The sequence below is a fragment of the Daucus carota genome, chromosome 8, assembly GCF_001625215.2.
Source record: "Daucus carota subsp. sativus chromosome 8, DH1 v3.0, whole genome shotgun sequence".
Lineage (NCBI taxonomy): Eukaryota > Viridiplantae > Streptophyta > Magnoliopsida > Apiales > Apiaceae > Daucus > Daucus carota.
The window spans coordinates 16920581-16937911 of NC_030388.2; the positions used below are offsets into that span (position 1 = coordinate 16920581).

The following is a 17331-nucleotide window of genomic DNA, read 5'->3' on the forward strand; positions in this document are numbered from 1 at the left end:
TATTTTATTTAAACACTAATTAGTACACTGTAATAAATCCCGCACGGCAAGTCTAACTATCCACAAAACAAACAATTTTTCAGTTATAGTAGTACAATTTTGTTTATGATATCTTGTTATTTTAAATATATTAAAAATTTGCTTTGTCTTTTGAAAGGGCCTCATTCTTAAAATTAGCACAGGGCCTCAAAAGAGTCCCGGACGGCCCTGGACAACACCCATCACAGAGCCACCAAATATAAACAAGGTCCTTAATTGTATAATCTTTGTTCATACCAGCTCAGCTTTTTCTTTGAGTGTATAATAGCAGGTAAGAGGTTTATGTAGCCCGGTGCTTGAATCTTTGTTCAAAGTCAACAGATACTAAGATGCTGAGGTGCTGAAATTTGGTGAAGACCATCTTTTGATGTAACTTGTCTTCATGGAAGGCCAAACCTTAAAAAGTCAGACATAGCAATGTCCAATAAGAACAAGGTCTGCGTTGTAGTAGTCACGTCAGGTATGGTCGCTATATACCAGATATTCCAAAGATCTGGTGCTCAATCTAAGTTTATTAAATTTTAGTCTGGCCGTCTTCCAACAATGACACAATGGATAGTCTTTACTTGATACCTAGCTTTTCTTGACTTGCTTACTTGCTATTACTGAATAGTGAGTACTCCCTCAGTGTCAAACTAATTGTTGGGTCCGACATTTTAAGTTTAGTCGAAAATGGATCAATTTGAGCATGAAAAACTCAAATATGACCGTTAATTTGGAGAACACACACATATACATATATAATCCACTTGATAAATATCAAGTTGGTCACTCGTTTCGTCCAAATGTATCAATTGAGTCACTGATTCCCAAATTGACTCAAATGAGACACTCATTTGAAAAATTTGTATCAAAAATATCACTCTATCGTTAGTCGAAATTTTGAAAGTATTATATAGTGAGTTTCGCATATTTTTTATGAATGGTATTACATCCAAATGAAAGATTGTGAGTTCTACTATTTTCGCTAATATTTTTAGATTTTTTAAAAATTTATCTCCTATTTATTTTTATTTAAATCAAATAAAACAATCAAAAAATTAAAAATAAATAGTTGATAAAATTTTAAAAATCTGAAAATATTAGCGAAAATAGTAGAACTAGAAACCTTTCATTTGGATGTAATACCATTCATAAAAAATGTGCGAAACTCAATATATAATACTTTCAAAATTTCGACTAACGATAGAGTGATATTTTTGATACAAATTTTTCTAATAAGTGTCTCATTTGAGTCAATTTAGGAATGAGTGACTCAATTGATACATTTGGACGAAACGAGTGACCTACTTGATATTTATCCCTATAATCCACGAGTTTATGACTGGAAACGCCTTGTGATCGTTTATGATTTCAGCAAGTTAAAAAAGTGAGGGTTGACATCTGAGCACAAACAAAAAGGCGATAGAAAATGTAGATTCAGGAGGCGGCTGAGAGGCTGAGAGAGACAGAACTCATTTGTTTAAAATGGAGACTGTTACAAGTGAAGTCTTCAGGATAGAATGTCAACTTTAAGAAAACTCAAAAATATCTAATACATTTTATTGTAATCAAGTAAAATTTGATGTAGAACCTATGTTAAATGAATTCTGTAATATCAAATTTATTATAACAATATACATTTCGCGTGATTCTCAGATAGTTGGTGTTGCACTAAAATAACACTAGAGAAAATTATTTTAATGATTCAGTGTTGAGATGAATACTTCAGAAACTAGCTGTAGAGCTGTTGTTAACATTCTGTAATCATAGACTTCTATTTGATCACTAAAACTACTCAAATAAAGAAAACACATAGATTAGTACCACTTGACATAATATTGTAATCCAAATACTTTGCCATAAATTGAACTCAGAACACACATCATGGTGCAACCAAGCTTTTAGCCTAATCATGAGATATTATTATCATCTGAAAACTTATATTTTTCTGGCATTCTTGATAGTATGTTTCTCACTGTCACAGAGTCAAAATGTATTGAGAAAAGGATCTTCTTTACATGTTGAAAGCAGTGCAAAAGTTCTTGTTTCCCCAGATAAGTCCTTCACGTGTGGATTTCATGCAGCAGAAGGAACCAATGGATACTATTTTGCCATCTGGTTCACAATATCTAATCCCAGAACCATTGTTTGGATGGCCAACAGAAACAGGCCTGTTAATGGTCGCGGCTCCATGTTGTCACTGGGTCGCAATGGAGTCATAGTCTTAACTGATGTCGATGGCACCACAGTTTGGCGATCTAATACAACCTTTTCAACTGATGCAACAAGAATTGAGCTTCTTAACACTGGTAATCTAGTTTTACTAGATTTAAGTGATGCTATCATTTGGCAATCATTTGATATTCCAACTGATACTCTCTTGCCTTTTCAACAACTAACAAAAGACAAGAGATTAGTTTCTTCAAGAAATGGTGGTCATGCATCTGGTTACTATAGTCTATATTATGATAGTGATAATGTTTTGAAGATGGTGTTTGATGGACCGGATACATCAAGCTTGTATTGGCCTAGTCCTGATCCAACCTCTAATGTTTTTCAGTATGGAAGAACAAACCAAAACAATAGTAGAATAGCTGGATTTGATGATTATGGTAGTTTTGCTTCAACTGATGACTTGCAGTTCAATGCTTCGGATTTTGGATTGGGGGTCCTAAGGAGGCTAACAATCGGTTATGATGGCAATCTTAGGCTTTATAGCTTGAATAATGCAACAGGATTATGGTCAGTTTCATGGGAAGCCATTAGAAAAAAGTGTGATGTAACAGGCCTTTGTGGAAGATTTGCAGTATGCGTGTATACACCAGAACCAAGATGTTCTTGCCCTCCTGGTTATGAAATGACTGATCCTAGTGACTGGACTGCTGGTTGCAAGCCAATATCAAATATAATCTGCAATACTTCACACTCTGAACATGTGAAGTTCGTGGAGCTTCCACAAACAGATTTTTACGGGTATGATCTTGATGTTATACTCACTCCTACATCACTGAATGCTTGTAGAGAGTTGTGCTTGAAATCTTGCAATTGTTTAGGATTTAACTATAGGTTGACAGGAGAAGGATACTGTTTCACAAAACGCGATCTTTACAATGGTGTTCAGATTAGAACTTTCCCAGCAACTAGCTACGTGAAAGTTCCAGTCCGCTTACAAATACCAGATTATCCTAAACTGGTTTTCAACACAGATTTCACATGTAAATCTCATGAAGCTAATGTTCTTTTAGGAACAACTTCTATGTATGACACAACAGAGAAAAAGGTTAAGTGGGCATACCTTTACTCGTTTGCTGGGGCAATTGGTACAATTGAGCTTCTTGTTTTTATATTATGCTGGTGGTTTTTGTTCCGGAAACAGGGTCTTCCAGATATTGTTGAAGATGGGTATAACTTGATCTCTAGTCAGTTTCGGGCATTTACCTATAAAGAGCTCAAGAAGGCCACGACAAATTTCAAAATGGAACTAGGCCGTGGAGGGTCAGGAGAAGTCTATAGTGGTGTTTTGGCAGATGAAAGAGCGGTGGCAGTGAAGAGACTGGGTGGTATATTTCAAGGGGATGAAGAGTTTCTGGCAGAATTAAGTACAATAGGAAGGATTAGCCATATGAACTTGGTGAGAATGTGGGGATATTGTTCAGAGGGAAAGCATAGACTTTTAGTCTATGAGTATGTTAGTAACCTATCACTTGACAGTCATTTGTTTACCTCCAATTTTATTGGATGGAGAGAAAGGTATAAAATTGCATTAGGAACAGCCAAAGGTTTGGCTTATCTTCATAATGAATGTCTGGAATGGGTAATCCATTGTGATGTGAAGCCGGAAAACATACTATTGGACAGTGAATTTGAGCCGAAGATTGCAGATTTTGGGCTTGCAAAGCTGTCAAAGAGAGGAGCTCCTGACTCAGAATTCTCCAGAATTCGTGGCACAAAAGGCTACATGGCTCCAGAGTGGGCATTAAACCTTCCTATCACCGCAAAAGTAGATGTGTATAGTTATGGAGTCGTAATCTTGGAGATGGTGAAGGGAATTAGACTTTCAAACTGGGTGGTGGATGATGATCAAGTACACGAAGTAGAACTTACGAAGTTTGTTAGGATAATGAAGAGTAAAATTCTTGATAGAGAAGAGTCATGGCTTGAGGATACAGTTGATAAGAGACTCGAAGGAATTTTCAACAGGAATCAAGCAGCAGCCTTGATCGAGATAGGCTTGGCTTGTGTGGATGGAGATAGGAACAGAAGGCCTACCATGGACTCGGTAGTTCAAACTCTAATACAGAGTGAAGATTGACCTCATCATATACCAATCAAAAAAATGTATGGTTTCATCAAACCTTTTGGTGTGATAGTCTTACTAATACAACACTCAAAGCTGTATTTACAATGTTTTTTCTCACTTGAGTACTTCATCATGTATTCCCAGTGCTCAGAAATAAAAGAAATTGAGAACATAGAAAGTTATTTCAGGTGATCTTTTCAATTGTTAATTGGGGGGAGTTGAAAGTTGTATTGTTAACTTGCATCTAATCCAGAAATTCCATCCGAAAATAAAACCAGCTTGTATCCTGGTTTCTTTTCGAGTAACTATGTTTTAGATTACTTCAAGTTATAAAAACAAGTGTCACATACCATCATCTCTCAATAGAAACAAAACAATTTTAGATTACAATCTCAATCATGCAAGTATTAACATTAATCACAACTTTCCTATTTGTGGTGTTCTGCATATTGCAACCTAAAAAACAGGCCTACAATTTGGCAGAATATAGTATGTATTGTTTTTTTCAGTTTTGTTTTATTTTCGGTTGAACATTGATACACAAAAACATCTTACCTATTCAGCACCTTTTCAGGACTAAGAAGTATATGTGATTGCACAAGTCCCTTGTGATTCTCAAACAATAATCATTCAAAAGGTATGACACTAATCAAAATATTAGGACTCGTTCTTCAAAAATGCATCGTATGTGATATTACATAAGACGTGCTAAAATATCTATGCTAGGCAGCTCTGGAAAGTATATAATTACCAGAAATTTAGACCACATTTCTGGAAATGGAATTCAAGAACAATGCTTTATTTACACTTTTGTCACTCAGCCTTCTCTGCTTTAATCTGGTTAGTGCCACTAGTCGTACCCCTAACACACCCATCTACACAACCTTGAATCGTCATCATAGAGGTAGATGTGATGGGTTGAGGTTAGGATTATGTGCCGATGTGATCGGCATGCTTGAAGTTGTCTCCGGATCTCCTCCAATGATGCCATGTTGCAGTCTCCTCCTAGGCCTTGTCGATCTTGAGGCTGCACTCTGTCTATGCACTGTTATGAAAGGCAACATTCTTGGAGCTAACTTCAATGTCCATATTAAACACACCATGCTTTTAAATAACTGTGGAAGAAAAATCCCAATTGGTTTTATATGTTCCTAAGATATCCATTTTGGGGTCCTTTTATATGCATGGTTTGTCGCATATTCAACTTAATTATATAGTATTATTCGATTTTTATCATGTGTAAAAGAACTGATGTTGAATACCAATTTAATTTCATATAGTCTAGTAATATTATTCAAATGCATAGTATGTGCATTTTTTGCCTAACTGCAGTTAGCATGTTTTTTGAATTGCAATATGAAGAGAAGCATGTGGAAACATCTGATTAATGTTAATACTTGCAGAATCTGTGGACATCTTCTGTGTTCGACTCATTAAGTATTTAACAAGGACTGCTTGTTTTTGTCTCGAACATTAGATTGTTTGTTTATGTTTGCTTATGAATATGAGAACTGAGAAGTGATACATATGCTTGAAGTAATAACAATTGTTTGAGTATTGCCAAGTACTGCAGACCATTCTGTAATTGGCTTCGGGCGATTCTACTGCTGCCATAAACCAATTTTTGTTATTTGCTGACGGACTTTGTAGTTAATTATCAAAAATTCAGACTGCAGTCTGATTTACAGAAGTATATGTGATTGCAGAAATCCCATCTGATTCCTGAACAATTATTCAGAAGATGAGGACTTGGTTGTCAACATGCATGCACTGTATGTTTATAAGACGTGCGAGGATAATTGTAATAGCCAGATCATCCCTAAAACAAGAATATGTCATATTTCCTTGTTCTGGAAAATGCATTGTGAGAAGTGAGAACCCATTGAAACTACCAGGTCAATCCACATGTTTCTCCTGATTCTTAGACTATTATTCCTAGGATTTGCTAACGTGCTAACCTTACCCTTTTGTAGATTTAACATATAGGTAATCCTATATGTTTATAGTACTTTCCATCAACTCAGAACATATACAAAGTTTTGCAATATCCAAATCCTATAAATAGGCGGTTCAAGTTGAATACAAAGTCCATCAGAAAAAGACATACACAATTCTCACACCAATATAATTATTAGAATTTAATCTAAAGAAATTTACACCACTTTTCTGGAAATGGAATCCAAAAACACTGCTTCGTTTGCCCTTGTTTTATCACTCAGCCTTTTCTGTTTTAGCCTCGTCAGTGCCACTACTCCTACCCCTTACACAACCTCAACTTATTATTCCAGTGGTAAATGTGAAGGATTGAAGTTAGGAGTATGCGCCAATGTGCTTAACTTGGTTGATGTTGTCGTTGGATCCCCTCCAACGCTGCCATGCTGCAGTCTCATCCAAGGCCTCGTCGATCTTGAGGCTGCAGTTTGTCTATGTACTGCTATTAGAGCCAACATTCTGGGAATTAACTTGGATGTCCCTGTTGCACTCAGCTTGGTTCTCAATAACTGCGGAAAGAAAGTCCCAACTGGTTTTGAGTGTTACTAAGACGTTCATTGGTGGTCTTTCATTGATAAGTACATGCTTTATAGAATCTTGAAATTAAGTATATATGACATTATTTGATTTGTACCGTATTTAAAAGAACTGTACTGTTTTTTATATTTGATGGTATCTCATGTAATTCCTATTTCCTGGGCGCTTGTAAGGTGTCATTATTTTTTATTATTTGAAATATTGAGTATCAAACAACTTTTTATAATGGTGCACTTTCTTTCTGATACCATATGGTATATAGCATGTTTCTGGGTACAGAGAAGTCTAGAATATCATGGTAGAATATTTTCTTCCTGAATATTAAACATATATTTTTCAAATTTTTTGGCTTTTAATTTAAGCATGATCAGTTCTGTAATTGTCGTGTTTTGTCTACTCGGACTGCATGCAGCATATATGTATGATCCACCCTTAAGATTAACATGTTCTTCTTGTAAAAAAGGCCTGTTGGTGATTCAGTCATCGTACAATTAACATGGTCTTTGCTACCTACTGATGCATATTATATACTAACTTTTCCCAGATCCTTAGCATGTTTCTTTAATAGAAATTCGCAGAGTAAGTGCGACACTTTTGATTAATGTCAATATACTTACAGAATCACAGAATTCAGACAGTACTTTAAAGTTGTCTTAATGTATCTTAGAGGCAGTATTAGGCACTTGTTTTTCCTAATTTCAAGTGTTATAAAACATAGCTGCTCAAAGAGAATCACAATAAAAGTTGGTTTTGAAATATAATTCTTTCTGGGGAATTGACATGACATGATGCATAAGGCCAAATTGATAAGTCCTCTTGTAGGCTGCAGCATTTTTGAAAAGGATAAATATGATGATCAAATAGATAGAGCATATGAGGCTCTTATCTTACAATTCTCAGAGATTATGTGGATTCGTTGATAATGGAACATCTTCTCTGTGCAAGGGCAACTAATAATGAATTCAACATATCTCCCTCACACACTAATGGCTTCCCAGACCACACAACTACAGCCAACCACCTGAAAATTCAGTTCCCAGAATGAACAAGTGCATATTCTATGCACTCTTATATTTACTGAAATTCTCTTGCTTATTAGTATATATTAGTAAAAATCAAATAAGAAAATAATATAGAGAGACAGGAAAGTGTAATATCAACTGGCTGAAGTGTATTATAATTTATAAATATATAATAATCTTCAGAATCTTAAAATAAGAAAATTTTAGGTGTATTGGATTTGAGGGATTCTTGGCTCATTATTACGAAACAAGCTAATTGCAACAAGAACATTAAAGTCAATTCTTAGAATGTTGGTTCTAATGCCGGTACATAGACAGACAGCAACCTCAAGATTGACGAGGCCTTGGATGAAACAAGAGCAGGACAGCGGTGGAGGGTATCCAACAACATCGACCAAGTTAAGCACATTGGTACATACTCCCAACAACATCAACAGTTTCAGAAACAGGAGGGACATGTGCAATGGAAAAGATTTCATAAACTTCTGCGAAACCTAAAAAAAGCTAAATTTAGTCTTGATAGACGGATTGAGCAGACAATCCTGGCGCAAAAGAAATTGAGCAGAGAATACAGAGAATACAATCATCTTATAGAAAAAAATATCCGAAAGAGAGCTTAATATATGTACACCTCAGTTTCAGTTATGCAACAAAGCGACTAAATGATAAATAAAAGATACTCCCTCCGTCCCTTTTTAGTTGTCACATTTGATTTTGTGCCGGTCAAATTCAATATAAATAGAAATGTGACAACTAAAAGGGGACGGAGGGAGTAGTATACTCATTGTTTTTCCATTCAATGTACTCAATTGATTAGTTTCTGATTTAAAGAAAGAAAAGGCATAAGCATTGAAAACGATATCTTCTCAATTGGTTTAGATTTAATAATCAGAAATAGATTGAGGCAGAACAGCCTAATTCACAAATGTATTTTATTAATACTAAAATAAACAGTGTATCGATATGACAATTTCTATGCAAGAGTTTAGTATATGAGGCTTTACAGGATTAAGAACTATTGCACACATCCCTTGTGGTTCTTAAACAAACATTCCGAAGATTTGATGATAATCATGACATGGATCTTCACATGCATGCTTCGGTAGTTCGGTTATACAAGACGTGCTAGGATAATTTTATAGCCAGCTAATCCCTAATACTGGAAGCTGTAATATACTAATTGTACTAGAAAACAACTCACTGTATATTTTATACTGTAGTGTTTTTGGGTGTCATTCTGTTGAATAAATTATGACTAGGCTTAATCTCTGTGAAATGATATGTTATAATGCAATGTTTACTAGCTTTACCTGGCTCAGTTTAGCTAAGGTTGCGTTCACTTGGATGAGGACTGAGGAGGGAATGGAATGAAAAAATATAAAGAGGTTAGTTTAAATTTTATATGATAAAGATCGTAGGGAAACATGATGAAGAGTGGAATGATCATTCCTTCCAAAACATGTGGATTAGAGTTCTAGTTCAAGTAGTTTGCAATGCAACGATTGAAGGATTGATGAAGACGAAGTCTGTCAATGCACACGTTCCTCGTGATTACTAATTATAAGTCCTAGGATTTGGTTTTATTACAATGTTATTATTGCTAACGTGCTAACCATACCCTTTTGCGGATTGCAGCATGTACGAACAAGAATTTTTAAAATTTTGCATTTTCTGAATCCTATAAATATGTGTGCAAAGTTCACTACAAAGTCCATCAGCAAAAGACATACACTTCTCTTTCACAGCATTAATTCAATTACCAGGAAAATTTTGAAGAAATTTCAACCAGATATATCAAAATGGAATCTAAGAACACTGCTTCATTTGCCTTTCTTCTGTCACTCAACCTTCTCTGCTTTAGCCTGGTCAGTGCCACTAGTCCTACCCCATATATACCCGGTACCAGACCTTCGACGTATTATTCTACAGGCACATGTGATGGATTGAAGTTAGGAGTATGTGCCAATGTGCTTAACTTGGTTGATGTCGTTGTTGGATCCCCTCCAACGCTGCCATGCTGCAGTCTCATCCAAGGCCTTGTCGATCTTGAGGCTGCACTTTGTATATGTATTGCTATTAGAGCCAACATTCTGGGACTGGACTTAAATGTCCCTGTTGCACTCAGCCTGGTTCTTAATAACTGCGGAAAGAAAGTTCCAACTGGTTTTGAGTGTTACTAAGACTTTCACTTGGTGGTCCTTGGATAATAAGTGCTTTATGGAATATTCGATTTCCATTGTGTGTGAAAGAACTTTACTGTTTGATTTATATTCATGTATCTCAAATTCTCAGATAATTCCTTTGTCTGGGTGCTTGCAAGGTGTCATTATTGATTATTCTTTTGGTCTGTTCAATACGAATTAAATTTGAAATATAAAGTATGAGACAACTTTTTATTTTGGTGCACTTCCTTTATAAATATACCATACAGTATATATAAATGGTTATAATTTATTTTCATTTCTTTCATGATAAGATTCCTAATAATTATGAACTGAACTCAAAACTACCAGTTTGAGACTGGACACTTTATTTCTCTTTACCAATCTCCAAAGAAATCTGCACTTGCTCATTTTTTTCACTCTTCCTTCCTACCAACATTGTTTCTCCTTTTTATCTACTATTTCTTATCTATATCTTTGATTTCTTGGAGCAAGCGGATGATAAATACTGGAATCTCATCGAGAAATCCTAAAATGAGGTGCAATATAACTGATAACTGTTGAATGCTCGATGTTATGACAAGAATCAAAGAAGATGGATGAGATACCATCAATAGAAAAAGTAATATTCTTCTACGATTCACAGAAATCAAATAAATAGTTGAAGTTAGAATGTTCTTGCCACAGTTATTAAAAACCAGGTTGGGTGCAACAGGAACATTTAAGTCAATTCCCAGAATGTTGGCTCTAAAAAGAGTAATTACACAAATAGCAGCCTCAATATTGACGATGCCTTGGATGAGACTGCAGCATGGCATCGCTGGAAAGGATCCATCAACATCGACAAAACAAATACAATCAAATATTAGAAAACTTATCCAAAATAGAGCTTAACATTATGCACATCTCTGTTAGTTAGTTTCAGAAATACATCAGGTACACCTTGGTTAATTATATGGTTAAGTCTAATAATACAAAGGGACCTACATCTATTTGTTTGCTTTCTTTTTTGTATTATTAACCAATATATTTTGTCACTTGGGTTAGCTCCATGAAATTGAAACAGATTGAGGCAGATGAGTCTATATTACAAATGTAGATTATTATACTGCATAAGCATTAACATTTATTATGTAAGAGTTTTTAGTATACGAGCCTATTCAGGACTGAAAACTATATGCGACTGCACACATCCCTTGTGATTCTTAATCAATTGTTCAGAAGATTTGATGATAATCCTAACATTACAACTGGCCGGCTCTTTACATGATAGCCAGCTAATCTCTAAAACTGGAAACTGTAATATCTTGATGGCCCTAGAAAACAACTCATATCTCACTGCATACACCATAATTCTAATTGAATTTGACAGTTTTTTTATGTTGTCATCCTGTTAAATATATATAACCTGGTTAAATCTCTGTGAAATGACATTATAACGCAATGTTTTACTAGCTTTTCATCATTTCATGCCTTCATTTTAGGTTTCTTTAAATGATTGATGAAGAGGGTTGATGCACATGTTCCTCCTGATTCTTACTCTATTATTACTAGGATTTGATGATATTACAATGTTATTCTTGCTACACGTTAGACGTGCTAACCTTACATTTCGGTAGATTGAACATACAGCTGTTCTACAAACAATAAAGTACAAACTTTTGCACTCTCCGAACCATATAAATATGCGTTTCAAGTTACTGCAAAGTCCATCACCAAAACACGTTCATTCCTCTTCTACAGCAATTAATTCGACCAGAAGCTAATTCTAAGAAATTCCAATACGTTTCTGAAAATGGAATCCAAGAACACTGCTTCATTTGCCCTTGTGCTCTCACTCGGCCTTCTCTGCTTTAGCCTCGTCAGTGCTACTAATCCTACCCCTTACATACCCGGTTCCAGACCTTCGACGTATTATTCTACAGGAACATGTGATGGATTGAAGTTAGGAGTATGTGCCAATGTGCTTAACTTGGTTGATGTTGTTGTTGGATCCCCTCCAACGCTGCCATGCTGCAGTCTCATCCAAGGCCTTGTCGATCTTGAGGCTGCACTTTGTCTATGTACTGCTATTAAAGCCAACATTCTGGGAATTAACTTAAATGTCCCTATTGCACTCAGCTTGGTTCTCAATAACTGTGGCAAGAAAGTCCCAACTGGTTTTGAGTGTTACTAAGATACCTACTTGGAAGGCCTTTGTCGATAAATGCATGCTTTACTGAGTCTTCAACTTCATTCTCCAGTATTATCTGTATTCTATTGTGTGTAAAAGAACAGTACTGTTTGTTTTAAATTGATGGCATCTCAAAATTGATTATTCTTTTGGTTAAATGATGTTCAATACGTATTAAATTTGTAATATTGAGTATCAAACAACTTGTTTTGAAAATAAGCCTGATGGTTTAGATTATGTTTGATTAACATGCTCTTTGCTACCTACAGGCTACAGATGCAGAGCATATACTGTATGTTCCCAAATTGTAAATTTTTTCGTTTTGTTTGAGAGTTGGTATTTGACACTTGTTTTTCTAACTTCAAGTAATTTAAAACAAAGTTGATCAATACCAAACATTTATTTTCTTACGGAATCACTGTATTTATTTGCAGGTTATCTAATTTTCTAGTTTCAAAGTGAAACTAAACGATATGGCTGAAACCAAATTGATAATCCATTTTTTCAATTTGCAGCATGTTTGAAAGCGATACGTCTATTGATGTAAAGCTGGAGGAAACATGGGCAATATATAACAGCAATCATGCGGATGAATAATTCCACGACAAGTATTTTAATAGATTGATGATGTAGTGAAAATAGACTACGAGGCTCTTCCCCTGGTACAAATCCGCGGGACTGACTATGAATTAAATTCTAAATGGTGTGTTTTAAAAATTTTGTAGAATGATGGAAAATGAAACATCTTCTGTGTGTGCAACACATTAAGTATTGAAAAAGGACCGTGTTTTTTTTTTTAGATTAAATAAAGGGAAAATAGATTTTTTTCCCACCCAACTTATTGTTTGTTTAGAAATTTACCACCGAATTATAATTTTTTTCCTTTTTGTTACTAATGTTAGGTTCGGATTTTTTTTTAGTTACTCAACTTAGGTTCGGATTTGAATATTAACATTATGTTATTTTTTTGGTATTATTGAAAAAAATTTAATTTATTTTCTAAATAAAATTATGATTGTCTATTGTCTATATTATATATTGTTTCATAAAAATCAAGGTTAGTTATCATCTACAATCATTTATACTATTGTATAAAAATAAGGATGAATACTATAAAAAAAAAGTAGACAATTATAGAATTTCTTAACCTTGATTTGCGGTTTATATGATATCTAAATTAGTGGTTGAACTTCACAAAAATATAGTATCATTTGACTCGATTTTGCTTAAGAATTGATTGTATATGATAAATTGTTTGAAGTCATTGATTTCAAATCGATGATTTAATGAATTTTTAAAATTCTAATAATAATTATTTCCGATTTTAAAGCTCATTTACGTTATTATTACTCCCTCCGTCCTCCTCATTCTTTTATAGTTCTTTCCCACTGCTTGGCACGTATTTAAGGTTCCTACTTCTTATTTCATAATTTAATTTTGAGATTTTCTTTTTTGTGTAAAAAAATTCAATTGTTAAATTTTTATTCAGAAAAAAAAATTAAAATAATTTATGAAACTAAATCTTTTAGGAGCCTTAAAATACATGTCAAATTGTCGTCCTCCAAAGTAAACTAAGGTTAATAACGCTAAAAAGAATAATATAATGTTAATAATCAATTCCGAACCTAAGGTGAGTGACTAAAAAAAATCCGAACCTAACATTAGTGACAAAAAAGAAAAAAATTATAATTCGGTGGTAAATTTCTAAATAAATAATAAGTTGGGTGACAAAAAAATCTATTTTCCCATTAAATAATATATCAATGTTTGCCTATCTTATAGAAGCTTTTGAGTTATTTATCTGTATGTGTTATAATCTTATTAGTTAGGATGGTAATCAAAAGTTAATTACATTTTGACAATTGAATTTTTAGGATGCTTGAAATATTTAGTTAATTTTATATATAGTTACAACATGACAACAAAATTTGACAAATTATAGGTTACCAAGAACATGACACCTGCAAGATAATTAAAGACTAGTACACCACCCCATTTATCTGTCTTTCCTACCACATAACACTTCATTTCTAAAGCTAGCTACCTATGCAATTTTGTACCCTATTTATAATGAATGGGCTGTTCTGTAGCCATTTTCATCACAATCCACACCACACACATTCCATTTGTACCATTTGTTCTGGTATTCTCATTGATTATGCTAAAGAAAATGATGTCCATTTTTTTGTTAAGGCTCCTAGCCTTGGGGGCAACTATCTCTGCCACAGTTGTGACTCTGACAACCCATGACTCTAGACATGTCTTGAACTTGACCTTCAAAGCAAGTTATTCAAATGCTCCCACATTAAGGCAAGTAACTTTTCATTTTACAAGTTTACTTCATTGTATCGATGCCTTAGACAGTATCCCTGCTCATACTAGTTGATAGGCTGTTTCCGTGAAAACCCAGGTTTTGGCTATTGCCAAAAAGGAGTCGAGTCACTGAAGTTCTGATTACATGGTGAAACTCAAATTCTGATGCAGGTACTTTGTGGTTGCGAATGCCATTGCAAGTGGATACAGCATCATAGTTCTGTTTATTCCCTCCAAGAATTCGCTTTGGAAATTCGTTCTCATCTCGGATGTGGTAAGTATTTATGTACTTTCGAAGTTATTCTATTTAGACTAATTGATTCGAGATCTTAAAGACTTAAACTATGCTGCTCTGTCACTTACAAATTCAACTTAACCTTAAATTTAGTTTTAGTTAAAACGTACCCTGAACACTGTGAAACTCTGTATAAATAAGTACTCCCTCGGTCTCATTCAAATATTTACATTTGAGTTGGGCATAGAGGTTAAGAAAATGATATTAATGTATGAAGTAAAGATAGGAGAACAAAGTAGTGGGGTAGTTGATTTTTATATTATTAAACGTATTATATCTGGTAAGTTTAAATGTAAAGAAATTGGATTGGACTTCTCAGAAAATGGTTGGGACAGAGGGATCGAAATACGTTATTTGTTGGCTATGTTGATCAAATGAAAATCGGAGTGAACATTATATTTCACAGATTGTGACTAGCATGCTGGTATCGAGCATATCTGCAGCACTGGGGGTGGCTCAAATAGGGAAGAAAGGAAATTCTCATGCAGGCTGGCTTCCAATATGCGACCAGGTTCCCAAGTTTTGTGACCGCCTCACCGGAGCTCTGATTGCGGGTTTCGTGGCTCCCATACTCTACCTTCTCCTTGTTCTATTCTCCCTCCATAATCTCATTAATCTTCTCTCTGCAAAAGCCTAATGAGTACATACATATTGGTTCTGGTTACTAAGCTACTTCACATTTTGTCATGCTATATTAGTCTTGTTTTAGTTGAGAGCTACTGTTATTTTGTCTACTCAGACTATGTAATACTTACACAATTGATGTTTTAGTATTGTTTCGTAACGTTAAATTGTGTGATGAGGTGATGGTCTGATCAGCGATTGATGCCTAAATCATAATCTTATCATGTTGTTGGGTAATCAGTTCTGAGAAACACGTGGAATCACATTCGTGCCGTTTGATTTCATTTCAAACACGATAGGAAGCGAGTGTGCAAGACGTTACGCACGTGTCTTTGTCATAAAAATCTGGCGTATTAAATATGCAAGTCCAAAATAATATTCGTACAAATATTGTCAGTTTTTAAAATAAATTGTAAGAATATTATGTTTTATGAGATATTTGTAAACATATGGAGGTTACAAACTTATCTACAACTACTAATAACCATAGTCCACATATACACATGTAATTTTGAAAAAATTCGTGAAAAATTACTTTAGTGGTATAATAAGTTGTAACTAGGCGTTCATGTGGGGGCCGTATTTTCATATATAATCACAAATGTAACCTTAAAAAAAATATTGAAGTTACAATTAATTGCATAACTAGTTTTAAAATTCGCAAATATGAGTGTCCGCTAATACTAAATGCAACCAAAAAATCAACAAGAAAAACTACTAACCATCTCGCCGCCTTGACGCCGCCACCATCTTTAGCTACTTATCAACCAATCAACCATTAGTCACCAAAAACACACTAAACATCCTTGATGCTGCCACCATCTCTAGCTACCGCCATCGATCACCAAAAACACGCTAAACATGGAGTCATACATAAACAATAATGTACATGCATTCATATAATTTCTTTAATTAAACTTGATTCAAATTTTAATTTTCCCAAAATATGAAGTCCCAGTCCTCAACTTTTCATTGAAAGTTTAAAAGAGAGATGGAGAGAGAGCAACGAGAGAGACAACGGTGTGAGAGAGAAGAAAAGATAAAGAGACAACGATATAGAGAGAAGAAAAGATAAAGTCGAAGAAAGAAAGAGGAAAAAAGACACTCAAAAGAAGAGGATGACACCGTGTGAATACAAAATATATGCAAGATTTTCAGAAAGAAATTAAATCTATAATTTTTATACAAAAATTGTATTATTACAATTAATATGTTGAAAACAGGTATATTCGATAAATACCCTAAATTATTTGATTTTTTTTATAAAAGTTAAATATTTAAATATTTGTTAAATAATTTAAAAATAATAAATTTATATTTTATATATAACTTAGAATACGTTTTGAAAAAAATCTGTAAAAAATATGAGAGACGAGAAGGAAGGTCTTTTCATTATTTTAATAAATCGAAAATTCCATGTATCTGGCGAGAAAAAAAAGAAATGAGGGCAGAGCTCCTCGACCTCTGAAACTTCCTCGCATGAGAAGTTTAAATTATCTTCCTTTTAAACAAGCTTAACAATTTAATTAATTATGATAAGTTTGTTAAAATTAAAAATTTTATTTATTTACTTTATAATAATAGTTTTTAAAATATAACATCTAATAGATATTTTACCAATAGCAGTATATTTATATGAATTTAGTGTAACAATGAGTGTAAATTCACATCAACATAAATATAGTTTCAATTTTAGAGCACATTTTAATAAATATTGTAGATGTTTTGCAAAGGTCGGGAATCATTCTTAATCATTAAATCATGAAATAAAAATTATTCGGATAACTAATAAGATATTTGAAAATAAAATTAATTAAAACTAATAATTTTTTTTTATAAAAACACGAGCCGCCTGCTAGTAAACAAAGTAAAAGAAACAGAAAAAATACCAT

The 17331-nt window shown here is 33.9% G+C and overlaps 5 protein-coding genes across 5 annotated transcripts; all 5 read left to right on the forward strand.

Annotated features, from left to right (window-relative positions):
* Nucleotides 1-1718: 1718 nt before the first annotated feature.
* On the forward strand, nucleotides 1719-4598 carry LOC108198909 (putative receptor protein kinase ZmPK1). Its single transcript, XM_017366681.2, has one exon. The coding sequence runs from the start codon at nucleotides 1934-1936 to the stop codon at nucleotides 4331-4333; it is 2400 nt and encodes a 799-aa protein (XP_017222170.1). The 5' UTR covers nucleotides 1719-1933; the 3' UTR covers nucleotides 4334-4598.
* A 1895-nt stretch (nucleotides 4599-6493) lies between these two features.
* LOC108198236 (14 kDa proline-rich protein DC2.15) lies at nucleotides 6494-6862 on the forward strand. Its single transcript, XM_017366000.1, has one exon. It carries the CDS (start codon nucleotides 6494-6496, stop codon nucleotides 6860-6862), a length of 369 nt encoding a protein of 122 aa, XP_017221489.1.
* A 2809-nt stretch (nucleotides 6863-9671) lies between these two features.
* Nucleotides 9672-10052, forward strand: LOC108198237 (14 kDa proline-rich protein DC2.15). Its single transcript, XM_017366001.1, has one exon. The coding sequence runs from the start codon at nucleotides 9672-9674 to the stop codon at nucleotides 10050-10052; it is 381 nt and encodes a 126-aa protein (XP_017221490.1).
* Nucleotides 10053-11775: 1723 nt separating this feature from the next.
* On the forward strand, nucleotides 11776-12365 carry LOC108198238 (14 kDa proline-rich protein DC2.15). Its single transcript, XM_017366002.2, has one exon. It carries the CDS (start codon nucleotides 11830-11832, stop codon nucleotides 12208-12210), a length of 381 nt encoding a protein of 126 aa, XP_017221491.1. The 5' UTR covers nucleotides 11776-11829; the 3' UTR covers nucleotides 12211-12365.
* A 1877-nt stretch (nucleotides 12366-14242) lies between these two features.
* LOC108198239 (CASP-like protein 1C1) lies at nucleotides 14243-15808 on the forward strand. Its single transcript, XM_017366003.2, has 3 exons — nucleotides 14243-14517; nucleotides 14692-14794; nucleotides 15222-15808. Exons 1-3 carry the CDS (start codon nucleotides 14282-14284, stop codon nucleotides 15450-15452), a joined length of 570 nt encoding a protein of 189 aa, XP_017221492.1. The 5' UTR covers nucleotides 14243-14281; the 3' UTR covers nucleotides 15453-15808.
* Nucleotides 15809-17331: the final 1523 nt, after the last annotated feature.